At 38.1% G+C, this 19,405-nt stretch overlaps 1 protein-coding gene across 3 annotated transcripts; it reads left to right on the top strand.

The window, feature by feature from the left end:
• The first annotated feature begins 7,421 nt into the window (after nt 1-7,421).
• Nucleotides 7,422-18,424, top strand: AICDA (activation induced cytidine deaminase). 3 transcript variants are annotated; one of them, XM_020994325.2, is made up of 5 exons: nt 7,422-7,542; nt 11,253-11,400; nt 13,911-14,181; nt 14,725-14,840; nt 15,259-18,424. In XM_020994325.2, exons 1-5 carry the CDS (start codon nt 7,535-7,537, stop codon nt 15,310-15,312), a joined length of 597 nt encoding a protein of 198 aa, XP_020849984.1. In that variant the 5' UTR covers nt 7,422-7,534; the 3' UTR covers nt 15,313-18,424. The 3 variants fall into 3 exon arrangements, with proteins under 3 accessions (XP_020849984.1, XP_020849985.1, XP_078011555.1); XM_020994326.2 differs by having other exon boundaries at nt 11,253-11,295; XM_078155429.1 differs by lacking the exon at nt 7,422-7,542 and having other exon boundaries at nt 8,035-11,400.
• Nucleotides 18,425-19,405: the final 981 nt, after the last annotated feature.

Raw genomic sequence — 19,405 nt, forward strand, 5'->3', positions numbered from 1 at the left:
AATTTTTGGATCAATATTATAATTACGTTCATTACAACTGAGGACAATGTCTTGGTCTATAATAATTATCAAGTTCCATTATAGTTTACTAGTTGAATTCTCTAGGATATATTGAATCCAGAATTTAAACATGGGGATTTGTTTTCTTTGCATTAAGGAAAGTGAGCTTTTTGATACCACCAGGCCTTGTATTGTGAGATACTCAGTAGCTTGCAGTGGTGCATTTCACAGTTTCTACCATCTCCTTATATAATTAATCTTTATTGATTACTAAGTTTAGGTTTCTTAAGGAGAGCTCTTGTAATTTCTGGTAGTGATGACCTAGTCCTAAATTGCCTTCATAAATATCTTCATTTCCATAATCAAATGAGCATGATAGACATTTACTTGCTGCTTCATTATTTGTATATGTATATACGTATATATACATACATATGTATATATGCTGAATAAATGTGAATATAATCCAATTTGATTCTAATTTTGGATTTCAGCTGTTTCTAGGCTCCATCTGGAGGCAAACAACTTTTGGTTACATTCTATGTTGATTCTAATGTCATATATCTATTATTAGCTTTTATTATTCCTTGATGAAGTGATCTATGTGTTCCAAAACAATTTCTGTAGGTTTTTTTTAACTTGTTTATTTAATTTGGAAACCATACTTAGTTCTATTTCAGAGAAATGATAATGGATTTAAATCTAGGAAGAGCCTTAATAGACTTAAACTATTCCTTGAAAAATCCCATTTTTTATATTAATATTATATTGGTATTATGTTTTAATTAGAAAATAGTTTTCCATGCGGACTTTAAATACCCTATGGTTTTCACTACATTTAGGTTTATTTTACATATTTGCAATACACAATTTAACCATGAATGTGGAATTGAATAAAAATAATTAATGAAGGTATTAATAAATTAATAATAATAATAAATTAATAAAAATTATGGTGCTCTCAAGTGTATTGTTCAATAATTATTGAACAAAAATAAGTCTTTTTTATACCCCTGGGGCTTTCTATAACACCTTTTTTTTTGCCCCAAGTCAATATGATATTTTATTTTATATAGTTTTTTTTAGTGATAAAAATATTACCTGCTTACTATGTGCCACACATTATGCTAAGTGCTGGGGTTACAAACACGAAAGCAAAGACAGTACATGACCTCAAGGAATTTATACTCTACTGGGGGATATAACACACACAGGGAGCGGTAGCCAGAGATGGAGAAAGGTACAAACTTAGTGGTAAGGTAGTTGGTGGGGCTGTGGAGAAAGGAGAAAGGAGTGGGATATGAAGTGAAGCATGGCTGGGGTTTTTCTGAAACAGTGGTCCAGTGAGATAGTCACCAATCAGGATAATATAAACACTTAATTGGTCTATATTTGTAGGGATCAGTAGTGTCATCATTTTTGGTAGTTGATATGTGATATTCTCTATGATGAAAGGTAGGATCAGGTCTGTGTCTGAGAAGAAGCTGGTAAAATATTTTGCTAGTAATTCATGCTCCACTGTACAATGTTTGAGCCAAGAATTATGGATCTTCCTTGCCTCTGCTCCTTTTTGTAGAAAAATCTCTCTTAGAATCTCCTTTGGTGCTGACTGAAGAATAGTAGAAGGCTCTGCTTGCAACATTGGAGACATTACGGTCCAGACGAAAACACTGGGATTTGGGTACATGATGACCATACTATTCTGTGTGTCTTCTCTATTCCTGATTGTACCTTACTTTTATCCTGTCAACTTGCATGGCTTCCTGCCTCATATGTATCACCCCTAAATGGCTACCACTATGTTTTTTAAACTTTTCATCTTTCAGAGTCTACTCATGATGACTATGGGCTCATTGATTTCTAGAAATGTGAGAAATAAAATACTATGGAAATATCCTATCTTCCACCCAAATAAAAACTTTGCTGTCACTGCAAAAATCACCAGTTATATGGATATGTCTGTAAACATATGTTATGAACATTCATTAATTGGTGATTACAGCACAGTCACAAACAATTATCCAAAATACTTGGTACATATGCTTATTCTTCTTTGGATTCTCCTGAACTGATGTTACAGCTAGTATGTCTCTTTCAACTGATCTCTCACCTGAGAGATATACTTGCTTTGTATCTTCCCCATTCTCTCCATCTTCTGAAATGCCTCCAAGTCAAATTAATAGACAAACATTGCTTTTGCCCAAATGTTACCAGATACAGAGTAAAGCCTTTGGCTTTGTTTTTGATGACATTATATGCATGAACTAGAAATGTCACATGCTGACATTTCAAAATGGTTGACCCAAGTCCTTCTACTAAGGCCTGAGGGTTTCCTTCTGTGTTTATCAGTGTATGATTAAAGTACACTGGCCATGTGTTCCCCTGAGGATAATAAGGTATATTTCTAGATTTGATTCCTGCCAAAGCAAATACCTCCATGTAGTCGTGGGCTTGCTTCAAAATTTCAACCTTGATCAGAGGGTTCAGGACAGAGTTAACTCCTTCTCTCCTTCTTTTCCTTCCTTCCTTCCTTCCTTCCTTCCTTCCTTCCTTCCTTCCTTCCTTCCTTCCTTCCTTCCTTCCTTCCCTCCTTCCTTCCCTCCTTCCTTCCTTCCTTCCTTCCTTCCTTCCTTCCTTCCTTCCTTCCTTCCTTCCTTCCTTCCTTCCTTCCTTTCTTCCTTCCCTCCTTCCTTCCCTCCTTCCTTCCCTCCTTCCTTCCTTCCTTCCTTCCTTCCTTCCTTCCTTCCTTCCTTCCTTCCTTCCTTCCTTCCTTCCTTCCTTCCTTCCTTCCTTCCTTCTTTTCTTTCTCTCATCTATTCACTCATGAATGAGTTCATAGAGAGACTTGATATTAATGCCCTAGTTTTCCACAAACTTCCTACAGTAGTCACTGAATCCTAGAAAAGTCTTCAGCTCTCAAAAATTCTATAGATGTCTTTGAATGTGTTCAAGTGACTAGCTTGCTTATCTTCTCAAGACTGCAGTCCCCATTGAGATGTGATGTAATTGTATACGTAAACTGTCACAGAACTGTTTGGCAGCTGAAAACTTCAAACTAGCAGGTGTTAGTCTATCTAGCACACTTACTAATTGTTCCTCATGCTTTTCCAATGTCTTTCCAAATATATCCATATATACATCAATAATAACCAAGTAGTTTATGCTACCGACTACTTTTTCCATGAGCCATTGAAAGCTTATAGGAGGCCTCAAAATTCCTTGAGGCATGCACTTAAACTGATAGAATCTCATTGGACAGATATGGACATCTTTTCCTTATCTTCCTCTGCCATGGAGATCTGATAATATCCCCAGTTCAAGTCCAGCACTGAAAACCATGGACTGACTTACAGATAATTTAGAATATCTCAAATTTGTGTCCTGGTATATTGGTTCACTTTAGTTCTTTTATTCAAAGTCTGATAATCACCACACATCTGGTTCTTTCCTTTCTTCTATATTCATAAATATTTGTTGATTTATTTTACTGTTGTTATTATTACTATGGGTGAGACGTATGATTCATGGGGCTCTGTGGTGATGCCTTCTTATAGTTTCTGAGGTCTTCCATCTGAAAGAGGGAAATTTTCTGAGATTGCTCTCAGAAAAGGTAGAGCTTTGTTGAGGCCAGTCCATCAACAAGCATTTATTGAGCTTCTCCTATGTGCCAGGAGGCAACAAATCGGCTCAGTAGATAGAGCTGTGGGCCTGGAGTCAGGAAGACCTGAATTTAAATCCAACTTCACTCACTAGTTGTGTGACCCTGGGCAAGTCACTTAACCTCTGTTTGTCTTAATCCACTGGAGAAAAATATGGCAAACTACTCTAATATCTTCGCCAAGGAAACCCCCAAAGAGTTGGACTCAACTGAATAACTGAACAATGTGCCAGATACTGTTCTAAGCATTAGAGATACAAACAAAGGCAATAACATTCTTCCTGTGTTCAAGGAGCTCACATCCTAAAGGTGGAGACAGTATGCAAACAACTATGTCCATGTGCTTTTCTCCCAAGACCTCTCTTAGAAGGTGGGATTTGAGTTGAGTCTTGAAGCAACTAGGAGGCATCAGAGATGAGGAGCTAGAGTATTACAGGGTTAGAGCACAGCCAATGAAAAAGCACAGAGTCAATAGATGGAACACTATGTTCAAATGATAAAAGCTAAGCATTTTTTTTAGCACTTTTAGGTTTGTGAAGTGCTTTACAAATGTTATCTCATTTTATCCTTACAATAATTGCGCCTACCTTAGAGGTAGGTGCTATAATTATCCCCATTTTACAGACTAGAAAAATTGAGTGTTTAAGTTAAGAAGTTAAGTGTTTTGCCCAGAGTTGCTCAGCTAGTCTTTTGAGCTAAGATTTGACTTAAAGTCTTTTTGACTCCAGGTCCAGTATTCTATTCATTGTGCCTCCTAGCTACCTTTGAGGGGCAGCAAGAAAGCCAGTGTCACAGAATTGAATAGTATACTGAGAGGAATAAAATACTGGGAAAGTAGGAAGAGACTAGGCTTTCAAAGCCCAACAGAGGATTTGATATTTGAGTGGATTTTATGGTTCATCCTATGGCCACACCACATACCACAGTCATGCACTAAGAATCTGGTAGTTCTTGCTCTTTCTTCTTTGGGCGATCCTTCTATTCTTCAAGCACTGCAGACTCTCTAAATTCAAATTCCTCTAGTTTTACCCCCTGCCTCATGGACTTCAGCATCCCTGGAAGATCTATCTCTCTCCTGTATTTTCTATTTTCATGTAAATTTCTATAGAAGAGGCATGGATTGTCAGGGTGTTCAGGTACAAAGCCTGGGCTCCCTGCCTACAATAAATACTCTGCCAGTACTTTGAAATAGTCTTGAGTTGAGCCTGAAGGATGTATACTTCCTCTGGACATACCAAAGCTATGATATCTACTTTTTATTGATATTAGTGACTTTACTAGAGGACTCCAAGCTCACTCTAATATAACCCAAATATGGATAGTACATCTGACTCAGTTCTTAGAAGGCTTGCCCCTACAGAGGCTTTAGAGGTATAAGCTATGTTCTTAAAAAGAGTTTAAGGATTACTTCGCATCCTCTGTCCAGCACAAGACACACCCTGAATCATCAGTTTTGCTGATGTACCTGGTCCTGTGAATTCAGGGGGAAATGACTCAGGAAATGTTGGGGCTGTGGATATAATCTTCAGGGCTTAGGGTGGCTCCCATTCTTAACCCTGTTTTGGTTTTCTAATGGCAGTCCAGCAGAATTTGGCTTCTGACAAACCCAGTCTGGATTCTACTTTAGAGGGCTGATAGCACCTTCTTGACCATTAAGTCAGATTTGTAGCAGAAGACATCCTGACTTCTTTGGCCATACCCTGTAAGTGTTGCTTCCAAAGTAGACTTCCTTGGACTTTTGTTTCCCCCAAGAGGGATAGCTCTGGTCCCTAGTTTATGTTCTATATCTTAGCCCAAACTTCTTTAGCAAGGTATATTTGAACTGAAGTGATTTCTTTCTTGTACACAACCACCCATACCTTCAGAGATGACCTGGGCTTCTGTCTCCTCTCTTTTTCCATCATCTTCATCTCTATTTTTTTTGACCCAGGGTATCAAGCAACCTCTAAGCAACCAAGAGACTGTCCTAGCTACTCACTAATTGATAGGTGAAACCATAAGATTTTGTCATATAATGATGCCTATTCACTTAGGCAAGTCTAATGTCCATTTATTTCACAGGCACTAGTCCTTTGATAACCACCCTCTGGAACATCCTTTGCTACTGTACCAGAAAGTCATAGACCATATTTCTCTTAATAAAATCACTGAGGAAATGGAAATATATACACATCTTCTGCACCATCAAATTCTCCATCCAGCCTATTCAAGAATTCAAGCATTGTGATCTCTGGTGACTTTTCAGAGAACATTCAAGAAGCATTCAGTAACTATTGCTGTTGGGAGAAGGGGATTCTGAAAGAGGAAAGCGCAAGATTCTCTCCCTCTTTCCTGACAGATTTGATAGATGAGAAGAGGGAGTGATAGTAGAAAATGTTTTCCCTTTTAAGCTTACTGAATGGCTGGCTATTCCTGTCCTCTTTTTGCTTGCTTTTCTCTTCCCTCTTCTCCTTTTCAACCCCCTACCCCAGCCCCTTAACCACAGGGACCAAAGAAACAATTAGGAACTTTTGACCATATATGCCCTTCAGTAAGAAGCCAGAGACCATGTGTCATCAGAAGTGGTGGTCCTATCATGGTCTGATCATAGACTCTCTAGAGTTGTTCAAGGTGCATGCTTAGCTCCATGGAAAATGTCCCAGCCAGAGCATATGTGTAACTAGAAGTGGCCAGGATACATGCTTAACTCCCTGTGAAGCATCCCAGTGAGAATAAAATGGGGGAGGGGGAGAGGGGGTCTCTTGATTATCTCTATTATATGCACATGGTCTCTCCTATACCTACTTGCACAAGTACTAATCCTGTGAGGTTGGTGCTTCATTTTTTTTTTAAACATCCTGCCTTATAAGAACCTTCTTAACCAATCAGAGTCTTTGATTGGTGACATTTTTACTTCGGAGATTTGCAAGAGATAGTCTCTTGACCTCAAGGATGAAGATATAAGGTTAAGAAAGGTTGAATTTTAGTTATGATTAATGAAATGGAAATGATGGAGGTTTAATTTTAATATGGGAGAGGGTCAGAATATTTGCAGTGGGGAAATCTTCTAAGGTTTAACCTGTCTTAGGATAAGAATGAAATTTTCTATATTGGAAAAAAGGCCCAATATTTCTCCAAATGCAGAGAAATCACCTGACCAACAAAAGTAGCTTTTGTTTGTTTAGGGTTACTTACATTTTTGAAATAATTTGGTAGTGAAATGTGGTACCAAAAAGAATGATTATTTTGGGCAACAGTTCAGTGCTACAGTGTAGCGTGGCAATAATATCCAGAAAAAAAAGTACTGTACTGGGAAGCAGTGGTCTGGAATCTACCTGATCCTATGTTCTATTGAACTTCAGCAAAATGAAGATGTCAGTGCCTTGCTCTTATTTCACAGAGATGTTGAGGTACTAGACTAAAGGTGTTTTTAACTCATGGAATAGTATGTTATTTAAATGCAAAGTTCAATTATTATTACTATTACTAATTAAACAGTGATCAAATACAGAAATGCTGAAAATTTTAAAGCAGCCTGATCCTGAGCTTTGTGTGTGGATTTAGACTTCTGCATCCTTTGGTGATGGAGTCAGGAGATTCAGAGATGCAGTTCCAGAAACTAAGCCTAACTCTCCCCAGTTGTTTAACCCTTACCACTATACTTTTGGACAACTCCTCCCCCTTTAAGATACCCAAATCAGGAGGAACATGCTGATGCAAGGTACATGGTATGGGGGACAGGGGGAGGAGCACTGAAGGGTAAGCTCAAATTTGAATGTTTGGATTTGAAAGGTAGACAGATACGCCTGTGGAGCAGCAGTGGTTGAAGCAACAGTTTCCTCTAGCTCCAAGACTTCCAGGGAGCCAAGAAAGATCCCCTAATTCCCCATCACAGTCATGGACAGGTAAAGAGGCAGCCTCCTTACAGGTCAGACCAGGGCAATTCACAGCAAAAGTAAATGAAAACGTTCACTTGCTTTCTCTGGCTTTTTGCTCAGAATGAATCTGAGTCATGAGCATCTATCTTTGGTCTTCTCTTTCTCTCTCTTTTCTTTTTGGTGATTTTCATCTGACTCAGTTCTCCCTGATGTTTTCCCTTTTCTTTCAAGTTCAAAGTTTGTTTGTGTTAAACTTTTTTCTATATCTCTCCATTCATATTCCTTAGCTCTCTCTGTATTTATTTACTTTTACTAGTACATAGGATCTTAAATCTATAGCCTCAAAGGTCATCTATTCCAAGCACCTCATTTTACAGATGAGGAAACAAGGAAGTTTCTGTTTAAATCTCAGTGCCAAAACCCTCTGGCTTTTTTTGTGCAGGTATTTTTCCTGTAGTCCCAGTTTCTATTATTCCCAATGCATATGAATTTTCTATAAAAATTTCTGTCTTAAAATTTTATATTGCTTTGAACAATAGTGATAATAATTCATTTTATACAAGAAATGATTTTGACTTGTTGGACAAGTATTCAAAAGGATGAATATTCATTTTATATTACAATATTGTATACCTTATCCATATGCGTCGTGTATATGGTACCTATACCAGGTAGCTACCAATCAGGGTGAACTATTTAAGACTTTCTTATGGCTTGGAATAACTGAACTCAGTACCATATATTTGAAGGCAAACTCTTGTGGAGTGTTCCTATTTGTCTTTAACCCTTGTGGTTACCTACTTTTTAAAGTGCAGGTGTTGGTCAATAATGCTTGGGTTAGAGCTACATTGAGGCGGCAGAGTCCAGTGCTTGTTTCTAATGAAATGCAAATTAGATAATAGGGGAAGTGACTTTTGATATGGTTGGGCAGAGAAAGAAAAATAAGGAAAGGAAGAGAATGAATTTCATGGGAGAAAAAGTGAAATAGCTAAAGGAAGAGAAAAAAGAGTGGTCTCTGTGAAGCAAATATAACTGACAGATGAAAAAGGACTATCAGAAGCATAAGGAGACAGAAATAGAGACAGAGACAAAGGCAAAGTTTGGCAAATGACCAATATTTAATACAATGGTTTCCAATATGTGGGCCCCCTGGGAGTGCCTTGGAGTTATTTCAAGGGGACTACACATCCATATTCTTATCAAGTATTGTCATTTTGATCCATATTTAGCTCTAACAAAATGTCCAGTGTGACTCAGTATAATAAATAAGCAATTACACCTTGTATATGCTGAATAAATGGTGTTTCTCATATGCATATATCACTATTTTTCAGCAGTATGTAGAAGCTATTGTGACTAATAAAATGGAAATTTAATTAATGAGTTCACACTAACTTCTTGTCATTAAGTATTTTTTCATTTGATAATGCTTATAGCACAACTATCATGTAAGACTTCATGAGGGTTTTTTTTTGATGTTAGGAAGAAGTCCTTTTACTCAAGAAGATTGGGGGTCACTGATCTATGCAAGTCTCCCAAGGGAAATATAAAATCTCTGTAATATTCACTCGAGTTGGTCACTATAGGAGAGAATCATTATATTAAGGATATTTTAAACCCATTTGATTCTGGTTTGCATTGTTAAGGAAGCAGCTAGTGTTCTACCTCAGGGAGCACAGCTGTTCAGAGTAGCTGACAATTTGAACATTTAAAAACTGTCTTCAAAAAATCCACCTCATTCTGGTGAAATACATGGAGGGGATTTTTTTTAATGTAAAATCTGTGAGAAATAGAAAGTTCCTGCTGTTTAGCTGGTAACATAGAGAGGGCTAGGAGATAGAGAAAGAGGGAGGTGAGAAAACCCAAAGAAAGATGAAAGGTCATGCAACTCATTTTACTTGTGACAGGAAGAGCTGCTATAAAAAGACTTACTAATCTATGTGGAGAATGAGAAAAAGTCTACAAAGGGATTCTGTAAGTTGGCAGGAGAAATGTTAATTGCACAAACTCATAGAATATTAAGATCATGGAAAGATTTTAGATGTCATCTAATCCAATGGTGTCAAACTCAGATAGAAACAGATCTCTGCAGCATGCATATTGGCATACAGATTTACAGCATCTATGTTTTGTTGTATTTTTATTTTTTTTTGCACATTTCCTAATTACATTTTAGTCTGGTTTGGGCAGTACTCAGGAATGTTGATGGCTTTGAATTTGATACCTCTGAATCTGATCTCCTTATTTTAAAAATGAGGAAACTGAGGCCCTGAGGGATAAAGTGAGTTTGTCCAAATCACACAGCTAGTTAATGAGAAGTAGTTAGTGGTACAGCATAGACTAGAACTTGTATTTCCCAGTCTATTGTTCTTTCTAATACAACAAGCTGCCTTATTTAATTTTTTTGTTTTGGAAATTGAGTCTCCTTATCTCTCCCAGGATGGAAATGCAGTGGCCATGTGTGGAACTTTTAATTTGATCTCTTTTTCTTGCCTGGGCTGGTTCACTCCTCACTTGGAAGCCTGCTTCAGGAGATTCATCGTATTGGTGCCATACAGCGTAGACACCTAATCAGCTTTAGTCTTACTGAAGCTCAGAACTCTGGAACTCAAGTGATCCACCAGCCTCAGCCTCCCCAGCAGCAGGGACCATAGACACAGGACACCATACTCTGACTACTTCATTTAATTTACAGAAGACAAAGAATGAGATGACAATGAAAGAAGATTGGTTGGGGTTAACAAGACTCAACAGCTTTATTAAATAGACCACTAGGCAGGGATGAGGGAGAGGAAAGGGAATTCTTATGCCTACTCTGTAACTTCAGATGATGCCCCTTCTCTTTCAACACACATACATATACACACGCTACCAAAAAAAATCTCTATTAAGAATTTTTCTCTATAGGTTTACAAGAATGCATTTGAGCAATGTTCTGGGTTGAAAAATTGGACTTATTTTACATACTAAACAATATAAGGCAACCTAGAAAACTCTAAAATAGGAGTTATATATTTTGACATAATTAGTGTTATCCTTCCCATTTCATCATTATTACTACCATCATTGTTTATTACACTCATATTCTTACAAATCCTTAGTACATTTGACACAGTATGAGTCTTTGTACATAATAGGTACTTGATAGAGGTGCTGATTGATTTATAGGATCAAGAGAAATAAAAAAATTCTCTTTGAGGCCCAGCATATCATGTTTAATTAAATCAGACATGACATTCTAAGGAGAAGGTTGCTAAAGTTCTGTTGGTTGTGAAGAAGGAAAAATGAGACCAGAAAATTCGCTAATGTGATTCATGAAAAAGGGAAGTATTTAGGGGTACAAATGAAAAGAGGAGGATGTGGGGTAGATGAATATAATTCAATAATTTGAGAAACACTTATTGTGTGATTACTGGAGAAAATACTAGGTTATAAAACTTCTGTGATTCTACCTCCTAATAAAATAGGTCCCTCCAGGGTCTGAAGGAATCAGCCAATTACTGAAGCTATGAGTTACTTTCCAAGTGACCTAAATAATAGTTTTTCCATGTTCTTGATAAGCCAGTCTCAAGGAAATAGATGTGAATGTTTCTCAGGACTGTGGCAAAGGTGCAATAGCATTTCCCCTGTCAAGTATGACCCCAGTGGTAAGTGACTCTAAGTTGAATTGATGTCTACAGTGACTGCAGCAAAAGACAAACTCTTCTAATCTCTGCTTTCTTCTCTTTTGTCCACAGCCTCTTAATGAATCGTAGGAAATTCCTCTATCACTTCAAAAATGTAAGATGGGCTAGGGGTCGTCACGAAACCTACCTGTGTTATGTTGTGAAACGTAGGGATAGTGCTACCTCCTTCTCATTGGACTTTGGCTATCTTCGCAACAAGGTATCAATCAGAGTATACTTTCTAGGCAGTCTAGAGCTAAACCAGCTAATGGAGATCCAATCATCTGAGCGTTGGGATTTGTTAATTTTCTTCTTTATTTTTAGCTACATTTATTCTAAATAACTGCTTATACTCCTATGAGACATTTACCACATACTTACATAATCAACCAATTCTCTTATTATTTGTCACTATCCACACTCCCACACCTTTCTCTATCACATAACCTATGTTTTCACTCTATTCTTCCACTTTGCTCAGAGGTTACTCCCCACAATCTATCAATCAGCAAATATTGGGAAGTTGGTGCTCTGGACCTAAAAAGAGTTAAGGACATGAGTTCAGACACTTACTAGCTGTGTGACTCTGAGCAAGTCATTTAACCTCCATCTCAATTTCTTCATCTGTAAAATGGGGATAATGATAACATCTACCTCCCAGGAAATTTCCAAAGCTAAAATGAGACTAAAATATTTGTGAAAGTGTTTTATTTATTTTTTTTTGCAGTTTTTGTTTTGTTTTATTTTCTTTTTTGGCTGGGCAATGGGGTTAAGTGACTTGCCCAGGGTCACACAGCTAGTATGTGTTATGTGTCTGAGGCTGGATTTGAACTCAGGTCCTCCTGAATCCAGGGCCAGTGCTCTATCCACTACGCCATCTAGCTGCCCCTGTGAAAGTGTTTTAAAACACTAATGTGCTATATAAATGCTGCCTCTTATTATTTATTGAATACCTACTACATCCCAGGTACTGTGCTGGGAAAAGAAAGGAACTTAGACCTAATGGGGGAGATTATACACACACACACACACACACACACACACACACACACACACACACACACACATACATACATACATATAAAAGTATATTAAAAATGTGGAATGGGACTGGACCTGTGTTTTTATTGGCATAGGGACATCCCAATTGTTAATTCTTCTTTTCCCAATGCATATTAATATCTTCTCTGAATTTTAGTCTTAGAGTTTTGTCTGGGGGCACTAAGCAGTTAAATGATTTGCTCAGGATCATACAGCAAGTACATATCAAAGGTGGGGCCTGAATTCAAGTCTTCCTAACTTCAAACCCATCTCTCTATCCACTATGTCATGCTAGTCAAGTCTTGGGAGGAGTCCACCAATCAGAGAGAGAGGCGTAGGAGCAGAAGGTACTTCTAATGTGTGAAGCCCAGGGGTGGAATAAACTTCCAGAGTGTAGTGTTTCTGGGTCATTGTTGCCTCTACATATATAAATTATAGCATAGAGCCTGGGGCTTATGAGTTCAATGACATTGGGAACTCTCAGAAAGGGAAACTCCTTTTTCTGCAACTTGGAGTCTTAGAAAGTTGCCTAGATCAGTGGTGTAAACTCAAATAGAAACTGATACCACTAAACACAGGGATCCCTGTAGGCTATGTATTAACTTAGAAAACTACATACTAATATTATTTATGTTTTATTACATTTTTATTTATTTTGTTTGTTGTTCAATTACATTTTAATCTGATTTATGTCACACTTGGGAGTTTTGTGGGCCTTTTGCTGCCCATGGGCCATGTGTGTGACACCTCTGGCCTAAATCACTGAGAAGTTAAATGACTATAAAATATATACAAAATGAACAAAAGGGAATTTTAGGTGGTGGGTACTAGGAAATGGGGATCAGTATTGGCTTCATGTAGAAGATGGTGCTTAAACTGAGGCAGAAAGGCCCCAGAAATTGTAAGAGGTGGAGATGAGGATGGGCAGCTTAGATGGTGCGGGCTTGGAATCAGAATGACTCATTGTTCTGAATTCAAATCAGCATCAGACACTTACTAGCTGTGTGACTCTGGCAGGCAAGTCATTTAACATTGTTTGCCTCAGTTTCCTCATCTGTAAAATGAACTGGAGAAGGAAATGGCAAACTATTCCAGTATCTTTGCAAAGAAAACCCCAAATGTGACCACAGAGTTGAACATGAAAAATGGCTGAACAAGAGAAGGAAGCGAAGAGCAAATGCATTCCAGGTATGGAGGATGACCTGTACAAAGACATGGAGACCAGTGATAGCTTATTGTGTGTGAAATGCAACGAGAAGGCCAATTTGGCTGGACCATAGGATATGTAAAGGGGAGTAGGATATAATAAGGCTGGACATGGTAATTTGGAGTAAGGTCGTGAAGGCTTTGAAAATTCAACAAAGGACTTTGTATTTGATCCTAGGGATAATGGGGAATCACAGGATTTTATTGAATATACAATTACACAAAGTAGTTTAGGTAGATTTTCAATATTACCAATTATTTTCAATATTACCAATATTTCTAGGAGTGGCAGGCCATTACTTTCTCCTTCAAACTGAGGAAAATGTTTTTTTTTTTTAGTACAAGTAAATAAATCAAATGTCCAACTACGCTTTGTAGTGAAGTAAAATTATTCCTTATACTCTCCACTCCCTCTAACTTCATCTCCATACAGCCAATAAATATCTTCTGACAATTTTCTCTTACTTTCTTTTCTCTCTTCAGAATGGCTGCCATGTAGAATTGATCTTCCTTCGATACATTTCTGCCTGGGACCTTGATCCTAGCCGATGCTATAGGGTAACATGGTTCACTTCGTGGAGTCCTTGCTATGATTGTGCCCGGCACGTCGCCAACTTCCTTCGCTGCTACCCTAACCTAACTCTTCGAATCTTCACTGCCCGTCTCTACTTCTGTGAGGACAAGAAAGCTGAGCCAGAGGGACTTCGACGTTTGCACCGGGCTGGGGTCCAAATTGCTATCATGACTTTCAAAGGTCAGAATGGTTGAAGATCTAGAGATATGAGGGGAAAATATTATGCAAAAGTTAGGTTAATCGGGAGTAGGGATAGAGTGGATTTAGACATTGAGGTAAGGATAAATTTAAGGGGAAAGGTCTCAAGTTTGGGTTATAATTTGACTTTAGGGACAAAGATTAGAGTTAGAATATTATAGGAAGATAGTTGAAGGCATGAAATACTGCCTGTGGAGGGTGACAGATCAATCACAAAACACAAGGATGGATATTGTGTTGGAAATAATGTTGAATTTGGAGTTTAAGGACCTGTATTCAGATCCTAACGATGTTAGTTGCTGCTTGTTCGACCTTGAGCAGATTATTTAATCTCTGTTTCCTCTGGTGTAAAATGCAGCTCTCACAATCTATTTGGGGGTAGAGAGTGAGGTTTCAAACCTGCCTCATATGGAAAACTAACAGTATAAGAATTACATAACAATGCACCTATCCTATAGACAGAGAATGTGATTTCCTTTCTCCTCTTTAACTTGGGACTTGACTTTTCTCCCCTCTTTATCTAAGATTATTTTTATTGCTGGAACACCTTTGTGGAAAACAGAGAGAGGACCTTCAAAGCCTGGGAAGGATTGCATGAAAATTCTGTTCGTCTGTCTCGACAACTCCGGCGTATCCTCTTGGTAAGAGGCTTTCCTGCTCCCCAGCTTTCTCTGAGCCTCTTTTCCTTACCCTCTTTTTGACTTTTAACTCCTTCTTTCTCTGAGACCATTTATTTTCCCCCTTTCTTATTCTTCATCTCTTCTTCATTTTTCTCTCTTGCATTGTTCCTTAATTTGTGTTACTTCTTGATCATCTTTTAGTTCCTTTCTCCTCTTATCTTCTTTTAAGGTTTTGCTTACTTAAAAATTATCTGTATCTTTCAGCCCCCTGCTTCTGTAGATTTATCTTTAATTTCTCCTTATCCCCATTCTTTCCTCTCCTGTATCTTTTTTAATCTTCTTCAGTCTCATTCCTTTGACCTATTCATCCCTTTTGACTCGCTCCGCAAAGATTGCATATTAGACCATTTACCCCTTATTCCTCTTTCTCTTTTTACAGCCACTATATGAGATTGATGACTTAAGAGATGCTTTCCGTACCCTGGGACTTTGACACCAGCTTCAATAAGATCACACAGAGTGATATAACTAGAGACAATGAACCCTCCCTCCCTCAACCTCTCCTTTCCATGCCTAAAGTGACATGTTTGATCTCCATTTTCTCCTTTCCTTTCCCCTTTGTTTTTTATGAATTCAGAAGAAAAAATACTTTAAACTCCTTTATGATATCTTGAGAAAAGAATAGACATATGCTTCTTGCTCAAGACCACAAAATTTTGTTCATTCCTATTTCTCCTTCTCCCTCAACCCTATTCCTTACAACACTTCCTTGTAGAAGATTCTTGAACTGGTGGATGAATTCACCCACCAAGAATCTACTACCCTGGTAACATCAGCTTTGGGATATGCTGAAGTGACGAAGGATGAGGACGTTCTCAACATTCCCCACCCTGAATCTTCTGGCCAGGAGAATTTTTCATAATTTGTTCCAGTTGAATTTTCAGTGATCTCACTGATGCTCCTTCTAACTTTTTGCCTTGATAACGTGATGCAAACTTCAATTAAGGCAGATTGCTGTAGGGACGCTCCTTTTTCAGACCTCTCTATGAGAAAGGTTGAATAACTCTAACCTTAAACCTTCTTTTCAAAGCATTAATATCTGTGCAGTGCTGTATTTTAGCTTTGTATGACGCATATGTTTATGTTTGTAAATAAAGTATTTTTATGTATGGGATGTACTTAGTATTTCCCTGATTTATCCAAGTAAATTTCTGGTAAATGGCTTTAGTACTCAGAAAATGATGAACTAAATTGTAATTTCTGAGATCTCTTAGGGAAGTTAGGACTCAAAATCATCACAATGCAGTGATTCCCCCAACTAATGAATTCCTAGGAAATAAAATTTCTCTTAACAAAGTGTCCAGTTTAAACCAATGGTGTTAAACTCAAATAGAAGCAAGTGCCACTAAACTACCTTATGGATCCCTCCAGGCTGTGTATTGACTTAGAAAACCACATATTAATATTATTTATGTTCTATTGAATTTTTATTTATTTTGTTAAATATTTTGTTAAATACATTTGTGATAGAATGGACCCTAAGTGAAAGGAATATGAGTGGAATGGGCTCTGCATATGTAGTGTTATTGCTGTGTGTGGCTCAAAGGGAGGCAGAATAGACATTTCTAGTCTCTTTTACCTCCATACTTCCCCAGGTGAGACTTTCATTCCTTCCAGGAGGGACAGAGGAGGTTGGGCCTAGAGGCCACTGCTCTGTTCTCCTCAGAGAGATGGAGTACTGGGGTAGAAGTAGATCTATCTGCTCTCTTAAATGTTGTTTGTCTTGGGGATATGATCAGGTTCCATCTAACTTCTAATCATGTTGCCATTTTGTAGAGAAGAGGGGACCCCAAGCTTAATAGCTAAGGCTTGATGCCTTTTCTATCTATTATCAATTTCACAATGAACATGCATAGAGAATAGCAATTTATCCAAATCATAGTAAAACAGAAATTAGAGAAGGTATATGAAGGAGAATATATGCCAATATATTGGACAATGAAGAGAGAAAGTCTCTCTTTTTAAGTAGCTCACATCTCAAACAGAGAGGAAGTTTCAGCTGTCAGATGGAAAGGCCTAGTGATCCTTAGGGTGCAATAGTAAAGCAGGTGGAAATTCATATTCTTTCGTGTCACTTCCATTAATAAAATTACATCAATTTCTGCAGTGAAACCATTCTGACAATGTCTAGGACTTTGGTGGTGAGAGCCTTCTTTTCCAGGTCTTTGGTAGCTATGGCTGCTGAAGAGATAGATGGATAGTTGGATGGATGGATAGATAGATAGATGGAGACAGACAGACAGAAAGACAGACTAATGGATGGGTGGGTTAATAGACTGATGAATGGGTAGATAGATGGATAGATTGGATAGATAATTTATAAGAACTCACTATATACCAGACACTGTGCTAAGTGAGGATTCAAATACAAGCAAGCAAGATAGTCCTTGACCTTAAAAAGCTAACATTCTAATGGGAGAAGTCAACACATAAAATGGAGTTGGAAGGAAGAGGACAGAGGATTGTATCTGTTGGCATGGTGTGGAGATGATAGGAGTGGCATGGAGGCATGATTTGGAGCAAGATAAGGTAAAAATTCCCCTTTAAGAGCTGGTGAGCCCAGAGTCTGAGTCTAAGATTACAGTCCTGGTGAGGAATGAGGATGATGGCCTTGGTAGCAGAATAATTAGGAGAGGGCCAGGAAGTGGCATGGAGGTCTAGTTACTAGCAAGACAAGTTGAAAGCAGTTGCCAGGTCACATTTTCACAAGATTTGCTTTCCTGGAAAATGTCTACATGGGATAGGCTAGTAGCAGGACTAGTGGTTGAGAGTGGGTAGGATGTGCTATTATTCTTGGGGATCTTAGATTCAGGGTCCTAGGCTGTTTATCAGGGTCTGAGGGGAGGTGATGTTCAAGGGGTGGTAGAAGTTTGATTGACTTGGCATATGCTACCTCCTGCCTCTCCCTTAGTGCTCTATAAGCATGAATTGTTATTATCATTGCAGGTGTGCACTGATAGAATATTGATTAATTGATTGGAGAGGGGCTTAGAATCTTGTCATTCTTAAGGGTAATGGGATTTAGATGGTAGTTTAAGTCTGCTTATAACAGATAATTCAGTGATAGTTGTTGGTAAAAGCAGGGAATTGGATGGAGGCTTAACATAGCCACTTTTGGAGACTACACCATGAAATGGTAATTATGTGAACAGCTTTGGTGACATTGAGGTCAGAATATTAAAAAAAAAATCCCCGAGTCTGTTGAATGCAGCCAGCAGAGGGGCTATCTGATCCTGATCCCATGGTCAGAGCAGGCTCAAACCAGTTGGAGGCAGTCTTGTGGTTTCTCTAGAAACTCTCTATTGCTGCACCTGGAGCCCACTGTTTAGACTAGATGTCATCATTCCCTGAGCCTTCTAGCCTTCTCTATAGATTTCAGCTATTTTACAAAACAACTTATGTAACAGCTTCCAGAGGCTCCCTCCTTGTTGAAATGTATTAAACCCTACCCTTTCTGACTTTCTCTGGCACTACAGTACTTTAGTGCTGCACAGTGACTTGAATTTCAATTTCTTTGTCTTGATTAAAGATCTTTGTTGTTTCTATTTTGGGAGTCCTCTTTATTTCAGGTGGACACTCCATAGGGGGCATATGACATGAAGGCAGTTAATTTTCAGAGTGAGGAATAGGTAGGCCAAAGGATAGAACTGATCCTGTGGAATAAAGTTAATATTGGAACTTGCTGTCCCCTTCCTCATAGTGGAAGATGAGTTAATACTTGCCTGGGTGGAATTCTGCACTGGTTTCTTACTCATTGCACAACTGGTTCCTAGAAAGTGAATAATGGGACTATAAAAAAGTGTATACCCTTTGACCCAGCAATAGTACTTCTAGGGCAGTACCCCAAAGAGATCATAACAATGGGAAAAGGACCCAATATACAAAAAAATTTATAGCAGCTCTTTCTGTGGTGGCAAAGAATTGGAAATTGAGGGGATACCAATCAGTTGGGGAATAGATGAACAAGTTGTGGTACATGAATATAATGGAATACTATTATGTTATAAGAAATGATGAGCAAGTGGACTTCTGAAAAACCTGGAAAGACTTGTGTGGACTGATGCTTAATGAAGTAAGCACCAACTAGGAGAATGTTGTACATAGTAACAGCCACATTGTGCAATGACTAACTTTGATAGACTTAGCTCTTCTCATCAATGCAAGGATCTAAGACATCTCCAAAAATTTTATGATGGAAAATGCTATCCACATCCAGAGAGAGAACTATGGAGTTTGAATACAGATTGAAGCATACTATTTGCTATGTTTTTTTGCTTTTGTTTTGTTTCTTCTTTCTCATGGTCCCTCCCATTCGTCCTAATTCTTCATCACAACATACTAATGTGAAAATACGTTAAATAGAAGGTATGTGTAGAGCCTATATCAGATTACATGCCATCTTGGGAAGGGAGGTTGAAGGAGGGGGAGAAAATCTAAAACTCAAAAGCTTATGGAAATAATTGATGCAAACTAAAAATAAATTAATTAATTAAAAAAAAAGAAAATGAATAATGAGCTGTCAGCCA

This window comes from Phascolarctos cinereus, unplaced genomic scaffold (assembly GCF_003287225.1).
Source record: "Phascolarctos cinereus isolate Bilbo 61053 unplaced genomic scaffold, phaCin_HiC Scaffold_1;HRSCAF=81, whole genome shotgun sequence".
In the NCBI taxonomy this organism is placed as follows: Eukaryota; Metazoa; Chordata; class Mammalia; order Diprotodontia; family Phascolarctidae; genus Phascolarctos; species Phascolarctos cinereus.